Source organism: Scyliorhinus canicula, chromosome 6 (assembly GCF_902713615.1).
Source record: "Scyliorhinus canicula chromosome 6, sScyCan1.1, whole genome shotgun sequence".
Classification (NCBI taxonomy): Eukaryota; Metazoa; Chordata; class Chondrichthyes; order Carcharhiniformes; family Scyliorhinidae; genus Scyliorhinus; species Scyliorhinus canicula.
Window position 1 is genome coordinate 21,028,633 of NC_052151.1, and position 19,175 is coordinate 21,047,807.

The following is a 19,175-nucleotide window of genomic DNA, read 5'->3' on the forward strand; positions in this document are numbered from 1 at the left end:
CGATGCAAAGTACTCGTTAAGAATCTCACCCATCTTCCCTGACTCCACGCATAACTTTCCTTCTTTGTCCTTGAGTGGGCCAACCCTTTCTCTAGTTACCCTCTTGCTCCTTATATATAAATAAAAGGTTTTGGGATTTTCCTTTACTCTGTTCGCTAAAGATATTTCATGACCCCTTTTAATCCTCTTGATTCCTCATTTCAGATTGATCCTACATTCTTGATATTCTTCCAAAGCTTCGTATGTCTTCAGTCGCCTAGACCTTATGTATGCTTCCTTTTTCCTCTTAGCTAGTCTCACAATTTCACCTGTCATCCGTGGTTCCCTAATCTTGCCATTTCTATCCTTCATTTTCACAGAGACACGTCTGTCCTGTACTCTAATCAACCTCTCTTTAAAAGCCTCCCACATATCAAATGTGGATTTACCTTCAAACAGCTGCTACCAATCCACATTCCCCAGCTCCTGCCAAATTTTGGTGTGGTTGGCCTTCCCCCAATTTAGCACTCTTCCTTTAGGACCACTCTCGTCTTTGTCCATGAGTATTCTAAAACTTACGGCATTATGATCACTATTCCCAAAATAATCCCCGACTGAAACTTCAACCACCTGGCCAGGCTCATTCCCCAACACCAGGTCCAGTATGCCCCCTTCCCGAGTTGGACTATTTACATACTGCTCTGGAAAACCCTCCTGGATGTTCCTTACAAATTCTGCTCCATCTAGATCTCTGACACTAAGTGTATCCCAGTCAATGTTGGGAAAATTAAAATCTCCTCCTATCACCACCACCCTGTTGCTCCTACATCTTTCCATAATCTGTTTACATATTTGTACCAGATTTGCTGTCGGGAAACTCCACGAATCAACACTTAGTCTCAGAAATGGAGAATCCAGCCCCCTCACCGAGTCTCTCCTATTGGTACCAGAACTGGCCGACCTGATACAGACCATAACTATACATTATTTCGGGTTCCCGTCCCCTTTCACGGGGGGGAGGGGATACTCGGCGAAGTTCACGGGGAGTTTAATCATTGCCACCTCGTAAGTGCTGTTATGATTATGACACAATGACAATGTACCTCAGCCAGTCTTGGAAAAGGGGAGATGAAAGAGAAACAATGTGAAATGTGGGAGGCACAGCAGCCTGACCAACGCACTGAGGAAATAGTGGTCTGTGCCGTGGTTGGAGTGCAGCATGGTCACTCTGTTCACAGTTGCTGCCGGTGCAGGAAACCCAGCAAATAAAATTGAGCGGATATGAAACCCAAATATGAAATTGGTTTCTGCTGGGTCACTAACACCAGAATCTTCCATTCCACTCACCTTGCAAACAGGGAGGTCAATCCTGAGTATGTGAATTGGAACTAATAATGAAATAGCTGCCGCGGACAGTGCAGACTTCCCAGCAACCAGCACTCACATGGTTAATGATTTCTAAATTCATCACATTTGGGACGAAGAAACATTTCCATAGTTAATTATCTGGGGCATTTCTTCAATGCATGATGTTCATGCCTGTAGCTAAACTTTATTCAAAATCATCTCCCTAAAACAGGATAAAAATCTCTGAGCTCTCTGCTCAAACTGCAGATCGAGCTGAAGGTGCTGAGAGTCATTCAGTGGCTTCACCAGTGATCTGAGCCGACACCAAGATGCTGAGAATCTTCTTAACCGTGTCTGTCCTCTTCTGGAACCAACTCGCTGCACAGAATGCGGTAGACAAGGTGCTCGACCTCTGTGAAGAAGTTGACTGCTTTAAACCCATTTTCGTAATTCAGAGCGGGGTAAGTATAGTTCAGAGTTTACCGCATTCTCTATTGTTTGGACCAGTACAAATTATTTAATGCCTGTTTTTTGGGGTACATGTGCGGCGCTGCGACAGCTCACACGCCAACCCTGAGACATGAGACTGGACTGGAATCGGTCCTCGGCTCTTATTAACATTTTATACAGGAGTTGCCATCGCCTGATTGGTCTTCACTACCAGGTAGAGTAGTAAGGAAAATATCAGGGATTACTTCTCCAGCAGCGGATCAAGAGATGGGTCGGTATGGGAACTGGGATGAGTTAGTGAGACAATGTGAAGGAATGTACACTTGGGGATTGTTCCAGCTCCTTCTGTATTCACTGAATCAAACCCACTTTCTGAAAGGAAACTTATAACAGACTTAATGTCACTAAATTGTATCTTCTCAATTTGCGCATAATTGTGCTCTCGTCAGCCAGTGTGCAGGACGCGAATGTGATAGGCTGTTCCAATCCGTCGCACATTCGATGCGCAAACACGGCCCCCACTCCGTAAGGGGAAGTGTCACATGTGAGTAGAAGCAACTTGGCTGGTTTGAAATGGGTGAGCAATTTCTTAGAGGGAAATCTCTGTTTCATCTCCATGAATCTCTTCTGGTGCGGTGGGGGGGGGGGGGGGGGGGGCATACCCACTGGTGCCCCTTCTTAACAGCTGGTGGATCGGGCTGTGCAGTATTGCCATCTCTGTCCGGCAAGGTATTGTCCATTTACCCATCCTGCCTGTACCTGTGGGCTTCTTTGTGTTCTGCTTACAGCTGACATTCCCAGCTAGATTTGTATCATCAGTAAACATGGGTATATTTTACTCAGCTCCTTCAGCTAAGCTAAGTGAAGTGCACAGCTCATCCCAGCCAGGACCATCTGAAGATGCCGGTTTCTTCCTAGGCCACCTTTTATCTTATTAAATTAATGGGCCTCCACCCCTCACCGGGCGAGCTCATAATCCACGTGCCCCACAGGTAGATTGGGCGGGTTGTCCCCATGGGTCTTGTGGGGGTTACAAAACTGGGAATGTGTTCATTGTATTGATTCAGTGTAGGAAAACGTCAACAAACTTTTCACTATGTATGTTTATTGTTTTTTAAAAATGGGGAAGGGACAAGGCCCAGAGTGCAGAACACTAAAGTTGACAAAGTGAGAGAGGAATCAAAATTAATCTGGAAGTGCTGATGCCAACAATTCCATCAAAACTCCGAAATCTTTTACATGGTCAGTCCATCCAGGACATGAATACTGTGACCACACCTTGGAACTGAGGACAATCCTCTCAACACTGATCTATTTTGGTGTTAGTTCAGTTGTCATATCGTAATCGATTTTCTCTTCTAATCTTAGAGTTATGATGTAATGAAATTCAAAAGCCACCAATTGGTTGAAACGGAGGTTTCTGGAATGGATATGGAACATGCACTGGAGGTCGGCCTGGGGAAACTTTTCACTTATCTATATTTTAATAATTCTGCAGGTATGTCAGATGTTCTACAGTAGTGCACTCGCCAACATTGAGGGCATTTAAAAGTTTATTGGATAAGCATATGGATGATAATGGCATAGTGTAGGTTAGATAGCCTTTAGTTTTTGACTTCTCATGTCGGTGCAACATCGTGGACCGAAGGGCCTGTACTGCGCTGTATCGTTCTATGTTCTATGTTCTATGTTCCTTCACAGTAACAACGGAATATAAAACAACAATTCACTCTTTAACCTGTCACGCTTGAAACTTTCTGTACAGACTGACACACTGACCAAAGAATTCCACAATTGTCAATCCCAGAGTCTTCCTCGTTCACATGTGACTAGTGGGTTGAAGGGTCATTTGGGCTACTTCTTTGAAACCTGCAGGATTTATGTTCCCAGAATCTGGGTAGGTTTCCCACGTGTGCTGGGAGTGAGATTCCAAACTCATGTTCTGACTCCAGCTGTGGCTGTTGAATTTTCCGAGTATAATAAAGGTTCTTTGTCAGGCATGAATCCCACTATTTGAGTCAACATGAACCCGTGTGGAAGCTGATAAACTGCATCTCTCTTAGTTTACCGGATGCTGCGGGAATGCTGGCTCCTGATTGAGACTCGGTGGAAATTCTGCCTTTTTCAAGAGGTTAAAGTCCAACAGGCTTGTCTGGAATCACTAGCTTTCGGAGCGTAGCTCCTTCATCAGGCTCTCCGAAAGCTAGTGATTCCAGATAAACCTATTGGACTTTAACCTGGTGTTGTAAGACATTTTATTTTGCCCACCCCAGTCCAACGCCGGCATCTCCACATCATTGTTCAAGGGGAATCCTGTTTGAAAAACTTCATTTCGATATTTAATGGATAATGGGGATTGTACAGCTGTTGTTGTGTTAATACACTTTCAAAAGGTGTTTGTGAAATTACAATATGATAGCAACATTTAAACGCATGGGTTTAAAGTGATTGGCAGCATTGATACAGAATTATCTCAGTGACAGAAACCAGAGAGTCACGGTGAACAGTTGTTTTTCAGACTGGGTGAAGTAAATCGCTGGCTTTTAAAGCAGACCAAGCAGGCCAGCAACACGGTTCGATTCCCGTATCAGCCTCCCCAGACAGGCCCCGGAATGTGGTGACTAGGGGCTTTTCGCAGTAACTTCATTGAAGCCTACTCGTGACAATAAGCGGTTTTCATTTCATTTCATCTGCAATAGTATAATTACACTTTAGGTAAATATTAATAATATGGATTTGGGTGTGCAAGGCATAATTTCAACTTTTGCAGGTGGTAAAATAATTGGGTAATGGAGGAGGATGCTAACAGGAAAACCGAAATGAACTAAATCGAACAATTTTACTGCGGTGTCTGTGAATGAATTATTCAATGTTCAATTCACATTTACTCAAATCACCCCAAACCTCGCCTGTTCTCACCCACCTTCCAGTGGAAGCGGAGAAGATAAAATACCTGCCCTTTGACCTCGTCCCTTCCTGAGGCGATGGCGAAGTGGTATTGTCACTGGGCGGGTTACCAAACACCCAGAGCAATGTTCTGGGCACCCAGATTTGAATCCTGCCATGGCAGATGGTGAAATTTGAAATAAAAATGTCTGGAAATAAAGGGCCGGGTCGAAGAATCGTCTGGGGGCGACGTGAATCCTGTCTCCGCCGGCTGCCGAATTCTCCGGCGCTGGGGATTTGGCACAGGCGGGAATCGTGCCGCGCTGGTTGGCGGCCACTGGCAGCAGCCCCCCAGCGATTATCCGGCCCATGATGGGCCAAGTGGCCACCCGTTTTCGACCGGACCTGCCGGCGTAAATTAGAGTAGGTACTTACCAGCGGGACCTGGCTGCGCGGTGGCCTCTGAGGTCCTCGGGGTGCATGTGGAGATCTGGCCCTGGGATGTGCCCCCACGGTGGCCTGGCCCGCAATCGGGGTCCACCGATCCGCCGGCGGGCCTGTGCCGTGGGGGCACTCTATTCCTCCACGTCGGCTGCTGTGCTCCTCCACAATATCCGACGTGGAGATGATCCCCCTGTACATGTGCTCGGCTGATGCCAGCACACGCTGGCACTCCCGCACATGCGCCAACTCACGCCGGCTGGCAAAGGCGCTATGGCGCCGGTTGGCATGATGCCAAGCCCCTTCCGCGCCGGCAGGCAGGGCGCAAACCACTCCGGCATCAGCCTAACCCCTGAAGGTGCGAAGGATTCCGGTGCCGGTGCCACTCCTCGGCGCCCAAGTTGCCGCCGGAGTTGCCGCCGGTTCGCAGACAATCCTGCCCAAAAAGTCAAATGATGATCCATGAAACCATTGTTGATTGTTGGGGAACAAAAACATCTGATTCACTGATATCCTTACGGGAAGGAAATCTACCAAACTTACCTGACTGTCATGTATACAGAACAAGGTAAATGAGCTTGTTGCTCACGTTGAAATTGGCCGGTACGATGTTGTGGGCATCACCAAGAGGTGGCTGCAAGGGAATCAGGGCTGGGATCTAAATATACAAGGATATGTGTCCTATCGAAAGGACAGGTAAATGGGCAAAGAGGGCGGGGTTGCATTGTTAGTAAGGAATGAAGTTAAATCGATAGCAAGGAGCGATATAGGATCAGAAGGCATAGAATTTGTGTGGGTAGAGTTGAGCAAAGGTAAAAAGATCCTGATGGGAGTTATGAGCAGGCCCCCTAGCAGTAGTCAGGATGTGGGGCATGAAATAAATTGGGAGTTGTGAAAGCATGTAAAATAGGCAATGTTACAATAATCATAGGGGACTTCAATATGCAGGTGAACTGGGAAAATCAGATTGGTAATGGATTCCAAGAAAAGGAATTTGTGGAATGTTTAAGAGATGGTTTGTTGGAGCAGCTTGTAACAGGTGCTACTAGGGAACAGGCAATTCTGGATTTGGTGATGTGTAATGAGGCAGACCTGATTTGGGATCTTAAGGTGAAGGAACCCTTAGGGAGCAGTGACCACAATATGATAGAATTTACCCTGCAGTTTGAGAGGGTGAAGCCGGAATCAGATGTAATGGTATTACAATTAAATAAGGGTAACTGCAAAGACATGAGGGAGGAGCTGGCCAGAGTTGATTGGGGCTGGTTTAGCACAGTGGGCTCAACAGCTGTCTTGTAATGCAGAACAAGGCCAGCAGTGTAGGTTCAATTCCCGCACCGGCCTCCCAGAACAAGCGATGGAATGTGGCGACGAGGGGCTTTTCACAGTAACTTTGTAACTTAATTGAAGCCAACTTGTGACAATAAGCGATTATTATTATTGGAAAAGGAGCCCAGCAGGGAAGACAGTGGCACAACAATGGCCGGTGTTTTTGGTGGTTATTCGGGAGGCACAACAGAAATTCATCGCAAGGAGGAGGAAACATGCTAAGGGGAGGACAAGGCATCCATGCTTGACGAGGGAAGTCAAGGACAGCATGAAAGAAAAAGCATACAAAATGGTGAGGATTAGTGAGAAGACAGAGGATTAGGAAGCCTTTAAAAGCGAGCAAAGGACAACTAAAAAGCAGTAAGGGGAGAGAAGATGAAATGTGAGCACATGCTAGTTAGTAATATAAAGGAAGATGGGAAGAGGTTTTTTCAATATATAAAAGGTAAAAGAGAGGCAGAAATAGACATTGGACCACTGGAAAACTTGGCTGGAGAAGTAATAATAGGAAACAAAGAAATAGCAGACAAACTGAATAGTTACTTTGCATCAGTATTCATAGTGGAAGACACCAGTGGGATGCCAGAGCTCCAGGAGAACCAGGGGGCAGAGGTGAGTGCAGTGACCATTACTAAGGAGAAGGTTTTGGGGAAACTGAAAATCTGAAGGTGGATATGTCACCTGATCGGATGGACTACCCCCAGGGTTCTAAAAGAGATAGCTGAGGAGATTATGGAGACATTGGTGGTGATTTTTCAGGAATCACTTGAGGCAGGAAGGGCCCCAGAGGACTGGAAAGTGGCTAATGTAACATCACTATTTAAGAAGAGAGGGAGGCAGAAGATGGGAAATTATAGGCTGGTTAGCCTGACTTTGGTCATTGGTAAGATTTTAGAGTCCATTATTAAAGATGAGATCGCGGAGTACTTGGAAGTGCATGATAAAATAGGACTGAGTCAGCACGGCTTCGTCAAGGGAAGGTCATGTCTGACAAATCTGTTCTTTGAGGAGGTAACAAGGAAGTTAGACAAAGGAGAACCAATGGACTTGATTTATTTGATTTCCAGAAGGCCTTTGACAAGGTGCAGCACAGGATACTGTTAAATAAGTTACGAGCCCATGGTGTAAAGGGTAAGATCCTGGCATGGATAGAGGATTGGCTGACTGGCAGAAGGCAGAGAGTGGGGATAAAGAGGTCTTTTTCAGGATGGCAGCCGGTGACTAGTGGTGTGCCTCAGGGGTCTGTGCTGGGACCACAACGTTTTACAATATACATTAATGATCTGGAAGAAGGAACTGAAGGCACTGTTGCTAAATTTGCAGATTGTACAAAGACCTGTAGTGGGACAGGTAGTATTGAGGAAGCAAGGGGGCTGCAGAAGGACTTGGACAGGCTAGGAGAGTGGTCAATGAAGTGGCAGATGGAATACAATGTGGAAAAGTGCAAGGTAATGCATTTTGAAAGGAGGAATTTAGGCATAGACTATTTTCCAAATGGGGAAATACTGAGAAAATCAGAAGCACAAAGGAACTTGGGAGTCCTTGCTCACGATTCTCTTAAGGTTAATGTGCATGTTCAGTTGGCAGTTAGGAAGGCAAATGCAATGTTAGCATTCATGTCAAGAGGGCTAGAATACTAGACCAGGGATGTACTTCTGAATCTCTATTTGGAGTATTGTGAGCGGTTTTGCGCCTCTTATCTAAGGAAAGATGCGCTGGCCTTGGAAAGGGTCCAGAGGAGGTTCACAAGAATGATCCCTGGAATGAAGAACTTGTCATATGAGGAACGGTTGAGGACTCTGGGTCTGTACTCGGAGTTTTGCAGGATAAGGGGGGATCTTATTGAATCTTACAGGATACTGCGAGGCCTGGATAGAGTGGATGTGGAGAGGATGTTGCCACTTGAAGGAAAAACTAGAACCAGAGGACACCATCTCTGACAGAAGTGACGATCCTTTAAAACAGAGATGAGGAGGATTTTCATCAGCCAGGTGGTGGTGAATCTGTGGAACTCTTTGCCGCAGAAGGCTGTGGTGGCCAATTCACTGAGTGTCTTTAAAACAGAGATAGATAGGTTCTTGATTAATAAGGGATCAGGGGTTATGGGGAGAAGGCAGGAGAATGGGGATCAGAAAAGTATCAACCATGATTGAATGTGTAACAGACTCGATGGGCTGAGTGGCCTAATTCTGCATCTATGTCTTATGGTCTTATAGTCTTAACTTCCCTCTGAAATGGCCTAACAAGCCACTCAGTTCAAGGGCAATTTGGGGATGGGCAAAAAAGGCTGTTCTTGCCGACAATGTCCACACCCAATCAATAAAAAAAGAAACACTCTTTCCAAACTCATTCTACCGATTTGTGCACTGTTTTCACTGCCCTCCATGTGGCCTTCTTCCCGTAGCTTCCTTTTAGACTTGCCTCTTAAATGCCTCAATTAAATCTGCCTTCACCACACTCACAGGCAGTGCTTCCAGATCCTAACCAGGAACTGCGTTAAAACAGCCTCCTACACTCCAGGAGAAAAGTCCCAGCCTATCGAGCCTCTGTGCTTTCTGACTCTGAATAATTTCCCACCTCCCCAGTCACAGACTGATTCCTGGGAAACCAGGATGGACGTTTGAGGAGGGTTTGAGTCAGTTGTGATTGTATTTACTGAAGTTCATAAAAATGAAGGGGAATCTCATAGAAACGTATAACATTCTAACAGGACGAGAGAGGGTAGATTCAGGAATGATGGGTGGGATTCCCTCATCCTGGGGCTAAGCATTGATGCTGTTGTAAATGCTGCAGCGTTTTACGGCCCATCAACAGGCCCTGGGAACATTGATCCTGTGCCTCACAGGGGGCCAGAACGGCACTAGGGAGCCTCATGACGCTCAAGCTGCCGATACGGCCATCAGAACGGGCGCCGTGGGTCCGCGCATGCGCTCTACGGCTGGCACGAGTTTGCACATACATGTTACGGCCAGCAAGAGTTTGCCTTCTCCGCTCCGGCACCGACGCAACATGGCAGAGAGCAATAGGAGCCCGGCACAGAGGAATACAGGCCCCCACCAGGATAAGCCCGCCCACCGATCGGTGGGCAGGCCAGGCACCCCCCCCGGGGTTGGATTGCCCCCACCAGGCCGCCCTCGCAATATCAAGGCCAAGGTCCCGCCGAGTTGGAACACATGAGAACGGCGCCGGCGGGACTCGGCCTAACTCGGCCCATTGCGTGCAGAGAATCGCCAGACCCCGACCGGCGCTACGCCGACCGCGCCAGCGCCAATGGCACGGGGTCGGAGAATCCCGCCCGATGTTCCTGATGGTGGGTGTGTCCAGAACCAGGGGTCACAGTCTGAGGATATTGGGTTGACCATTTCAGACTAAGATGAGGAGAAATTTGTTCACCCAGAGAGTGGTAAACCTGTGCAACTCGCTATCACAGGAATCAGCGGAGGACAAAGCATTTTATGTTTTCCAGGAGTTAGGTACAACACTAGGCGCTAAACAGATCAAAAGATGTGGGGGGAAAAGGGAACATATTACTGAGCCATGATCATATTGCCGGAACAGACTCGAAGGGCCGGAATTCCTACTCCGGCTTCTATTTTCCATGTTTCTGTGTGCAACCTTACCCAGTCTTTCCTCCCCACAATTGTGTGCCTCAGTGAACCCCTCCCCTGTCTTCCCACCCCACAGAAAAAGGTTGGCCCTCCTGCCTCTTCCCTTGCCCATGACTTGACTCATAAAGCACTCTCCCCTCACTGCCGCAACCCCCCCCCCCCCCCCCCCCCCCCTTGTACTCAAGTCTTTGCCGTCTGGCCCCTTCCACCCCCACCAGCCCCATCTTACCATCTGTCTAAAATGGAGAAACTTGTCTCTGAATCCCCCAATCCTGCTTGACCTCCCCCTGGTCTTGCCTGCGGAGCCTGGCACAGAGTCGGAGCATCCGCAAACTCAGCGCTCTGAAAGGCAGGTGACCGTACTGTGAGGTCACAAAGGAACTGCCATTCACCAGCTGCTTATATACTTCCAGCTGGTGATGATTCCCGCTGCTCTAATTAGCCACTGGGCTGGGCTTTTGATTTGGAGTGGGGGAAGGGGGGGAAGCAGGTGAGCTGCCGTTTTAAGACGACCCAACCCACCAGGAAACTCTGGAGAGGACAACTGCTGTCTATTTTTAGCTCAGAGGCAAACTGATTTTTGGCCAACTGCCAAATTTCTCAAATGTGGCAGGACAATTTGAGAAGGTGGATTTAAAAAGTTATAGAGTCACAGGAACCTCCAGCACAGAAAGATCCGTCAGCCCACCATGTCTGCACCAGTGAAAATCAACCAGCTAACTATTCTAATCCCATTTTCCAGCACTTGGCCCACAGCCTTGGCTGCCTGGGATCGCAACTGCACATCTTCAATCTTATTAGAGTTGTTGTGTTATGTTGTTTGGAATAACACAGGCTGCCACTTGGTGCAGTTTTAAATAAAAGATGCTCCAGACTTTGAAATGAGTTCAATATGTTTATTGAACTATTAGCACAGTTCTCACTGAGTTCGACTCTCTGCGAACCTAATTGTAGTAACTCAGTCTAACTGAACCAGCCTTGCTCTAAGCCACGTGCTGGGGTGTGATGCTGAGGATACACCCTGTCTCACTCTGTAGATGTTGGTCTGTGGAAAGAGGCGGGGTATGATTGCCTCATCCCTTTTATAGTGAGATACCACCCCTGAGTGTCCTGACTGCTCATTGGTTGTGTCCTCTTCTAAGTGTTCATTAGCTGCATGTTTGCATATCATGACATAGAACATAGAACATAGAACGGTACAGCACAGAACAGGCCCTTCGGCCCTCGATGTTGTGCCGAGCAATGACCACCCTACTCAAATCCACATATCCACCCTTTACCCGTAACCCAACAACTCCCCCCCCCCTTAACTTTACTATTAGGACACTACGGGCAATTTAGCATGGCCAATCCACCTAACCCGCACATCTTTGGACTATGGGAGGAAACCGGAGCACCCGGAGGAAACCCACGCACACACGGGGAGGACGTGCAGACTCCACACAGACAGTGACCCAGCCGGGAATTGAACCTGGGACCCTGGAGCTGTGAAGCATTGATGCTAACCACCATGCTACCATGCTGCCCCATCTCCCCCTTTTTTATGTTTTTTTGGTGTATGTGAATGGAAGTACATGTGAATGAGTCTGTCTAACGTGACTGACTGAGGAATACAGAACAGAGCAAACAAAACAAATGTTCATAAGTCCAGTCTCTAGGGCTTGCGTCTTATCCTGGTCGACCGCCAGAGAGGTGGTGGAGGGGATGACGGCACATTGACAGGCGGGATGGAAGCCTGACTGGTGGCCTCGTGGCTTGAGGTATCTGGAGGTGGCAATTCAACATGTGGAAGTGGAGGGGAAAGTGATTGTGGGCAAGCAACTTTGCGCAGTGCCTGTCGATTCCTTCGCACGCTGGCGCCATCAACCATACGTACAACATAAGAACGGGGCGCGGCCTGTCGAACAGCGACAGCCGGAGCAGACCACCCACCATCCGGTATCTTGATCCTGACAGTGTCTGCCGGGGATAGCACGGCCAGATTGGAGGCATGGGCATCATAGCCCTTTTTTTGACGGTCTTGAAGTTGCTGCATCTTCTGCAGCACCGGGAGGTGATCAAGGTTGGGCAGGTGTATGGCTGGAAGCGTCGTTGACAGGAGTTGAGCCACCGATCTGGCCGTCCTATCCCCGGACAATGGAGTTGCCCTGTACGCGAGCAGTGCAAGGTGTATGTCGGAAGCAGAGTCCGCGAACTTGCAGATGAGTTATTTAGCAATGTGCCCCCCTTTCTTGACTTTTCCATGCGGACTGGAGGTGACATGGTTGAAATTGTATAACCTGGCAAACATAGACCATTCTCGACTGTGAAAGCACGGGCCATTGTCGCTCATGACGGTGATTGGGATGCCATGCCTTGAGAACGCCTCCTTACAGGCTTTGATGACAGTCCGTGAGGTGAGCTCTTGTAGCTTCAGCACCTCTGGGTAGTTTGAGAAGTAGTCAATGGTCAATATGTAGTCGCGCCATTAGCATGGAAGAGGTTGATGCCAATCTTGGACCACGGAGAGGTCTCTTGGTCATGTGGTTGGAGCGTCTCCTTGCTCTGCCCTGGTTGGAATTGCTGACAGGTAGCCCAGTTCAGGACCATGTTCGTGATGTCCTGGCTGATGCCGGGCCAGCTTGCCTGGCTCTGCGTCTGCACTTCTCGACGCCCAGGTGTCCCTCATGAATCTGGTGCAGCACCAAGCTCTGGAGACTGAGTGGAATGACAATCCTGTCCAGCTTGAGAAGGATGGCATCGCTATCGATCACCGTCAGGTCATCCTTAAGATGAGCTCCTTGCCAGGCGTGTACACCAAATTGAAGTCATGCCTCCTAAGTTTAAGCAGGATTCTCTGCAACCGAGGCATCATGGCGTTCAGGTCCTTATGGATGATGTGGGCCAGAGGCCGATGATCCGTCTCGACAGTGAATGTCGGCAGGCCATAGACATAATCATGAAATTTGAGGATGCCGGTCAGAAGACCTAAGCACTCCTTCTCAATCTGTGCATATCTGGTTTCAGTGGGTGTCATTGCCCGTGACACGTAAGCTACTGGTGCCTAGGATGATGTGTCATCTCATTGAACTAACGCCGCACCAATACCATCCTGACTCGCATCTGCGAGTTACGAACACTGTTTGCAAAATGTTCACAAATGATCCTTCAGCCATTTGCTCAACAACGTTACCTAAAATTAAGACCAGGACCGCTCCCTCTCTTGTAGGGCCTACAGGGGCTGGTTTAGCTCACTGGGCTAAATCACTGGCTTTTAAAGCAGACCAAGCAGCACGGTTCGATTCCCGTACCAGCCTCCCCGGACAGGTGCCGGAATGTGGCGACTAGGGGCTTTTCACAGTAACTTCATTGAAGCCTACTCGTGACAATAAGCGATTTTCATTTCATTTCTCCTTACTGGCTTAAAGCATTCTCCTGGTTGCATGTTAAGAATTCTGCTCCCTCTAAACCTTTCACACTATGACTACCACAGTTAATATTGAGGAAGCTGAAATGCCCACTTTCACTGCCCTATTACTTTTACACCTCTGAGATCTGTCCACATACCTGCTATTCTATTTCTCTCGGTCTGCTTGTGGGCCTGGAGAACACTCCCATCAATCTGATTGCTCCTTCTCGGTTTTTAAGTTCTATCCAGCTGGCTTCAGTCGAAGTGCCTTACAAGGTGTTGTCCCTCCTTACTGCTGTATTTGATTCCCTGATCACAATTGCCACACCTCACTTGCCATATCTCACTTGAAAATCCTGTATCCTGGAATATTGAGCTGTCAATCCCATCCCTCTCTCAACCATATCTCAGTGACAGCATGAAATCATATCCCCATGTTTTAATTTGTGCCCTAAATTCATCTCCCTGGGTTCATCAGACTCCTTGCATTGAAATAAATACCATCCAATCTTACAAACTCCCTTGTGACTTAAGTAGTCGAGACATTCTCTGCTTTCCTATGTCACTTGATGTCTCTTCTAATTTTGGCTGTGCATCTATTCCTGCTGAATCTTCCCTCAGAATCCCTCCCCCACACTGACAAGTTAGTTTATACCCTCCCCAACAACACTAGCAAACCTCCCTGCAAAAACACTGGATCCATGTTGGTTCAGGTGCAAACTGTCTGCATTGTACAGATCCCACCATTCCCAAAAGCGGTCCTAATGTCCCAGGAATCTGAAGCCCATCCTCTTGCACCTTTCCTCCAGCCATGCATTCATCTTGACCAATTTACTATTTCTATACTCACTCTCACGTGGCACTGGAGGTAATCCAGAGATTACTGCCTTCTGGCTCCTGTTTTTTCAATCTACTTACTAGCTCCCTAAATTCTGCATGCACGACATCTGCCTATGCCGTGAGTAACAATGTGTACTTCATATCTGCCTGTTTGTCCTCCCCCTTCAGTATGCCCTGCGGTCGTTCAGTGATATCACTGGCACCAGGGAGGCAACATTCCATTCTGGAATCACTTTTTCGGACACAGAAATGCCCGTCTGCTCCAATTACAATTGAATCCCCTACCACTGTAACCTTGACGTTATTCCTCCTCCCCTACTGTGTACCCATGGTGCCATGGAGTTGGCTGCCACTGCTTTTACCGACAGTCATCTCCCCCAACAGTATCTAAAAGAGTATATCTGTTAGAAAGAGAGATGGCCACAGGGGACTCCTGCACCACCTGCCTTCCTCTACTCTGCCTGGTGGCCCTTTCTGCCTGTCCAATCCTCACCTGCGTTGTGACCACCTCACTGAACGTACTATCCACGACTTGCTCAGCGTCGCAGATGCTCCACAGAGATTCCACCCCCAGCTCCAGCTCCGAAATGCGGCTCACCAGTAGATGCAGTTGGACACACCTCCTGCAGACGCGGTCACCAAGGACAACCAGCTTCCATGAATTGCCACAATGTAAAGAATCCTTGGTGTTATTCAAAGAATAGAATCGAAAAGTGAAAAAATTATTTTTAACATTCGTGCAACACTGGTTATGCCTCAGCTGGAGTATTGTGCTTAATCCTGGGCTCCACACTTCAGGAAGGAGCCCAGGGCCTTGCAGAGGTTGCACAGAGATTTGTGAGAATTATGTGAGTGTTGATGGGCCTCAACTACATGGAGAGACTGGGGAAGTTGGAGGGAATTTCCTTTGAGCAGAGAAAGTTACCAGGAGATTTGAGAGGTTTTCAAACCTAGAAGGGTTTTGACAGAGTAAATTTGGTGAAATTGTTTCCAGTGCAGAGGAGTCAATAACCGGAGGACATAGAATTAATATGATTGGCAAAAGAACAGAGGAAACTTTCATTGAAACAATGAATCATTGTAATCTGGAATGCTCTGTCTGAAATGGTGATGGAAGAAAATTCAATCCCGCCATTCAAAAGATAAATGTTGAACTAATGGGGAACATTTAAGTGGGTCAGTGGGGAAAGAAATCAGTGTGATTAATTGGATAACTCCAGCAAAAGGCACAGGAACAGCATCATTCTGTGTGTCTATATTTCAATGTACCCACATCAGTGTTTTCCACATCTCAGCAAAGTCACCCAGTCCCCTTACCTGGAACTGCTGTGTTTCTTTATCCACAGGTACAATTGTTCCTACCGCTGCTCCTTGGGGAGTTCTTGGTTCTTTGGAAAATGGCACAATGCAACAGTCATTTGTCGTATATCGTCTACTCCTTCCTGAAATCGAAATGGTACCGGAACCATTAGATGACACAGTTGAAGTAGGAAGAAGACCTGATGTTTGGCTCTATGTCAGGTGAGTTTCATTGCTGATATATTTGATATCAAAATGAAAGAGGAAAAGCTGGATAAGCATAACAGGTCTGGCAGCATCTGTGGAGAGGAGCAATTTATGGTTTGAGTCCAAATGGCCCTTCAACATATCAGCTCTTGAGCCAACATCATAGACGATCATAGAATCCCTACAGTGCAGAAGGAGGCTATTTGGCCCATCGAGGCTGGACCGGCCCTGGGAAAGAGCAGCGTTCTTAACCCACACCTCTACCCTATCCTCGTACCCCAGTTATCCCACCCAACCTTTTCGGATACTGGGGGGGAAATTTAGCATGGCCAATCCACCTAGCTGCACGTCTTTGGACTGCAGGAGGAAACCGGAGAACCCGGAGGAAACCCACCCAGACACAGGGATAAAGTGCAAACTTCACACAGACTGTCACTCGAGGCCGGAATTGAACCTGGGAACCCGGAGCTGTGAGGCAACAGTGCTAACCACTGTGCCGCCATGCTGCCAAGACTCTACGTTGAGTCAATCTGTGATTAATGGGGTCATCCAGTCACGTGGGAACATTGGTCAATATTCATCGTGAAATGGATTGGTCCATATTTTACAACCAGCAGACTCTCTTCTGATAAGACAGCCAGACCTCCCCATTCCCATTACTCTGGATCATCTGGAGTTAGTTCCTGTTTTTCTGTAATTCACACATATACCACGTTCTGTATTTCTGGAAGAACAATTTCACTTCCTTTGATCAGTGCCTCATCCAAAATACATCATCCCATCATTGAGATATCTGATGTTCTATTCCACTGTCATTACTTTAAATGCCTCTTTATCTGCTCGTTTCACTGCATAGTCATAAATGACACAGTTTTTTCCCAGTTGGTGTTACCACTGGACAGAAACATTCCAGAATGGAATGCTGGCTCAAAGAACTGTAACTTTTATTTATTTTTCGAAAATGTGGAGGAATAGAAATACTGGATTACTCATTAGTTTTTAATAATATGAAAGAAAACATTATTAAACATGGAAAGTTTGATTATACTACAATGCTTCTTTACTCCCTCCTTAGGTTCATAAATGTATATATAGTTTTCAAAAATAACCCCCCATTCTGAAACTAAATGGCCAATGCTGCTGAACTGATCTTCTGTGAATTTCTCTCACAATCCCCCCAGATGATTGGCACATGAGTTTCCTAACTCTACTCCCAAAAAGACACGCTTTAAAGCATTTTTCCAAACAATGTTTTCCATCAGCTGTTTGTATTAATAATGCACTCCAGATTTTCCAACTATCCTGTCAAACAAAGCTTCCACTTCACTTTTAACAAGAAATCCAGCGCCAGGTTTTCCACATCTCCTTTAAACTTCCTTTATCTTGAATCGCAACATGCTTCCAAAATGCTGCACAAACTCAGGAAATAAGGACAACAAGCCTTCCAATTGCTTCAGAATTGTTGTTTGTCTGTGGCCTACCATATCAGCTCGTCACTTCCCATCTCTGACTTTAACATCCAGAAATATTATCTTATTCTTCAGGCGGTTCTTTCTTTGTTTATTTTTATTAAATTTAGAGTACCCAATTCATTTTTCCAATTAAGGGGCAATTTATCCAGGCCAATCCACCTACTGTGCACATCTTTGGGTTGTGGGAGCGAAACCCACGCAGGCACGGGTAGGATGTGCAAACTCCATACGGGCAGTGATCCAGAATTGAATCTGGGACCCCGGCACCGTGAGGCAGCAGGGTTAACCCACTGTGCCACCATGCTGCTCGGTTCTTTCTTTATTAATGTAACTTCAGACTTCTTGGAAACTTCTCTTCATTTCTCTAGTCTGCTTAATGAGCCATTCCTGCAATTGTTTTCTTAACCATTGCATCATGGTATAGCTTTTCTTCTCACAATCTGAAAGATGTTTCCTCTCTATCTCGCCTTCTAAAACCAACTGCTATATTCAGCAAAATCTACACTCAGAAAGCATTCCTATGCTATTGGTGTCACTGGTTATTAAGCTTGTTTATGTTTCATGCCACAACCCTCTCTGAGCACAAAACAAGATGAATTTGAGTTGTCCAGACCTTCACAGATACAAACACTTCTGTCTAGCATGAATCTCTCAATAGGTTTACACAGCCTTAAACGGCAACATTTAATTCAACCATCTTAAAGCTATAACTTATTCCTATAATTTAACTCTGCAACTATAGATCACTTAAAATTACCTCTGTTTTCCTCACACAGTTACAATGTTACTTGCCACCTTCCTATGGCACCACCAGTAAGGGTCACTACACAGCACAATCCCAATGTGGACATTATTCTCCTGTTGTAATGAACTGTGATGCTATTTCTCATCTGTAGTCTTGATGGCAGACATTGCTGAAATGGCAGAAATTATGGGCTGGTTTTAGTCTGTTTAAATCATTGGCAGAAATTCATGGACTTGGGGCCTGTGAATTTTCAGCCAGTCATTCCTGTGAACAACAGTTCACTCCGGGAATTCCGGATCAGGGATTCAGGTTTCATGAACAATCAGTAAAAATGGAAGTTCTCCCTTGAAAAGTACAGAAGGTGATGGAGAAGGAGTTTCTGAGATACCGGCTGGGTGTGGGCAGTATGTGTTGGAGTTGTAGCACAGGAAACTCTGCAGGCAATCTTTGCACATAAAAATCACGCAAACATAAGAGCATATTTGGAGCTAGAGTTGGTGAATCTGACCCTGGAGTCTCTTCGACCAAACAGACAGAACTGTGCAGCTCAATTCCGTGTGTCCATAAGGACAGACCATTGAGCGTATGTCTCTTCCACAATGTTTAAATACAACATTTAAAAATTGTCATACCATTGGGCCACAAGATGTAGGCCCATCGAGTCTGCTCCACCATTAAATGTGAGATGATAATCCTCAACTCCACTTCCCCACCTTCTCCAAATAATATTTGATTGCCTTACCGATTAAATATCTGTCTACCTCAGCCTTGGACATACTTAATGTCCCTGCCTCCACAGCCCCAGGTAAAGAATTCCAAAGATTCTCCCCTCGGACAGAACAGAAGAACATCAGGACTAAGAGCAGGGGTAGGCCACCTGACCCCTTGAGCCTGCTCTGCCATTCAATAAGATCATGGCTGATCTTTTTGTGGACTCAGCTCCACTTACCCACCTGCTCATCATATCCCTTAATTCCTTTATTATTCAAAATCTATCTATCTTTGCCTTAAAAACAATTAATGAAGTGGCCTCAACTACTTCACTGGGAAGAGAATTCCTCAGATTCACAGCCCTTTGGGTGAAGAAATTCCTCCTCAACTGAGTCCTAAACCTGCTCCCCTTATTTTGAGGCGATGACTCCCGTTCTATTTTCACCCAGAAGAATCTCCTCATTATCTCTGTC

At 46.6% G+C, this 19,175-nt stretch overlaps 1 protein-coding gene across 1 annotated transcript in view; it reads left to right on the forward strand.

The window, feature by feature from the left end:
- Positions 1–1,560: 1,560 nt before the first annotated feature.
- LOC119967028 overlaps positions 1,561–19,175 on the forward strand; it is a 29,239-nt gene continuing 11,624 nt past the window's right edge. Inside the window, exons 1-3 of the mRNA XM_038799030.1 lie at positions 1,561–1,787; positions 3,145–3,274; positions 15,615–15,789. Coding sequence (XP_038654958.1) covers positions 1,656–1,787; positions 3,145–3,274; positions 15,615–15,789 — 437 coding nt within the window. The 5' untranslated portion in view covers positions 1,561–1,655. The remainder of the gene's footprint in view (positions 1,788–3,144; positions 3,275–15,614; positions 15,790–19,175) is intronic.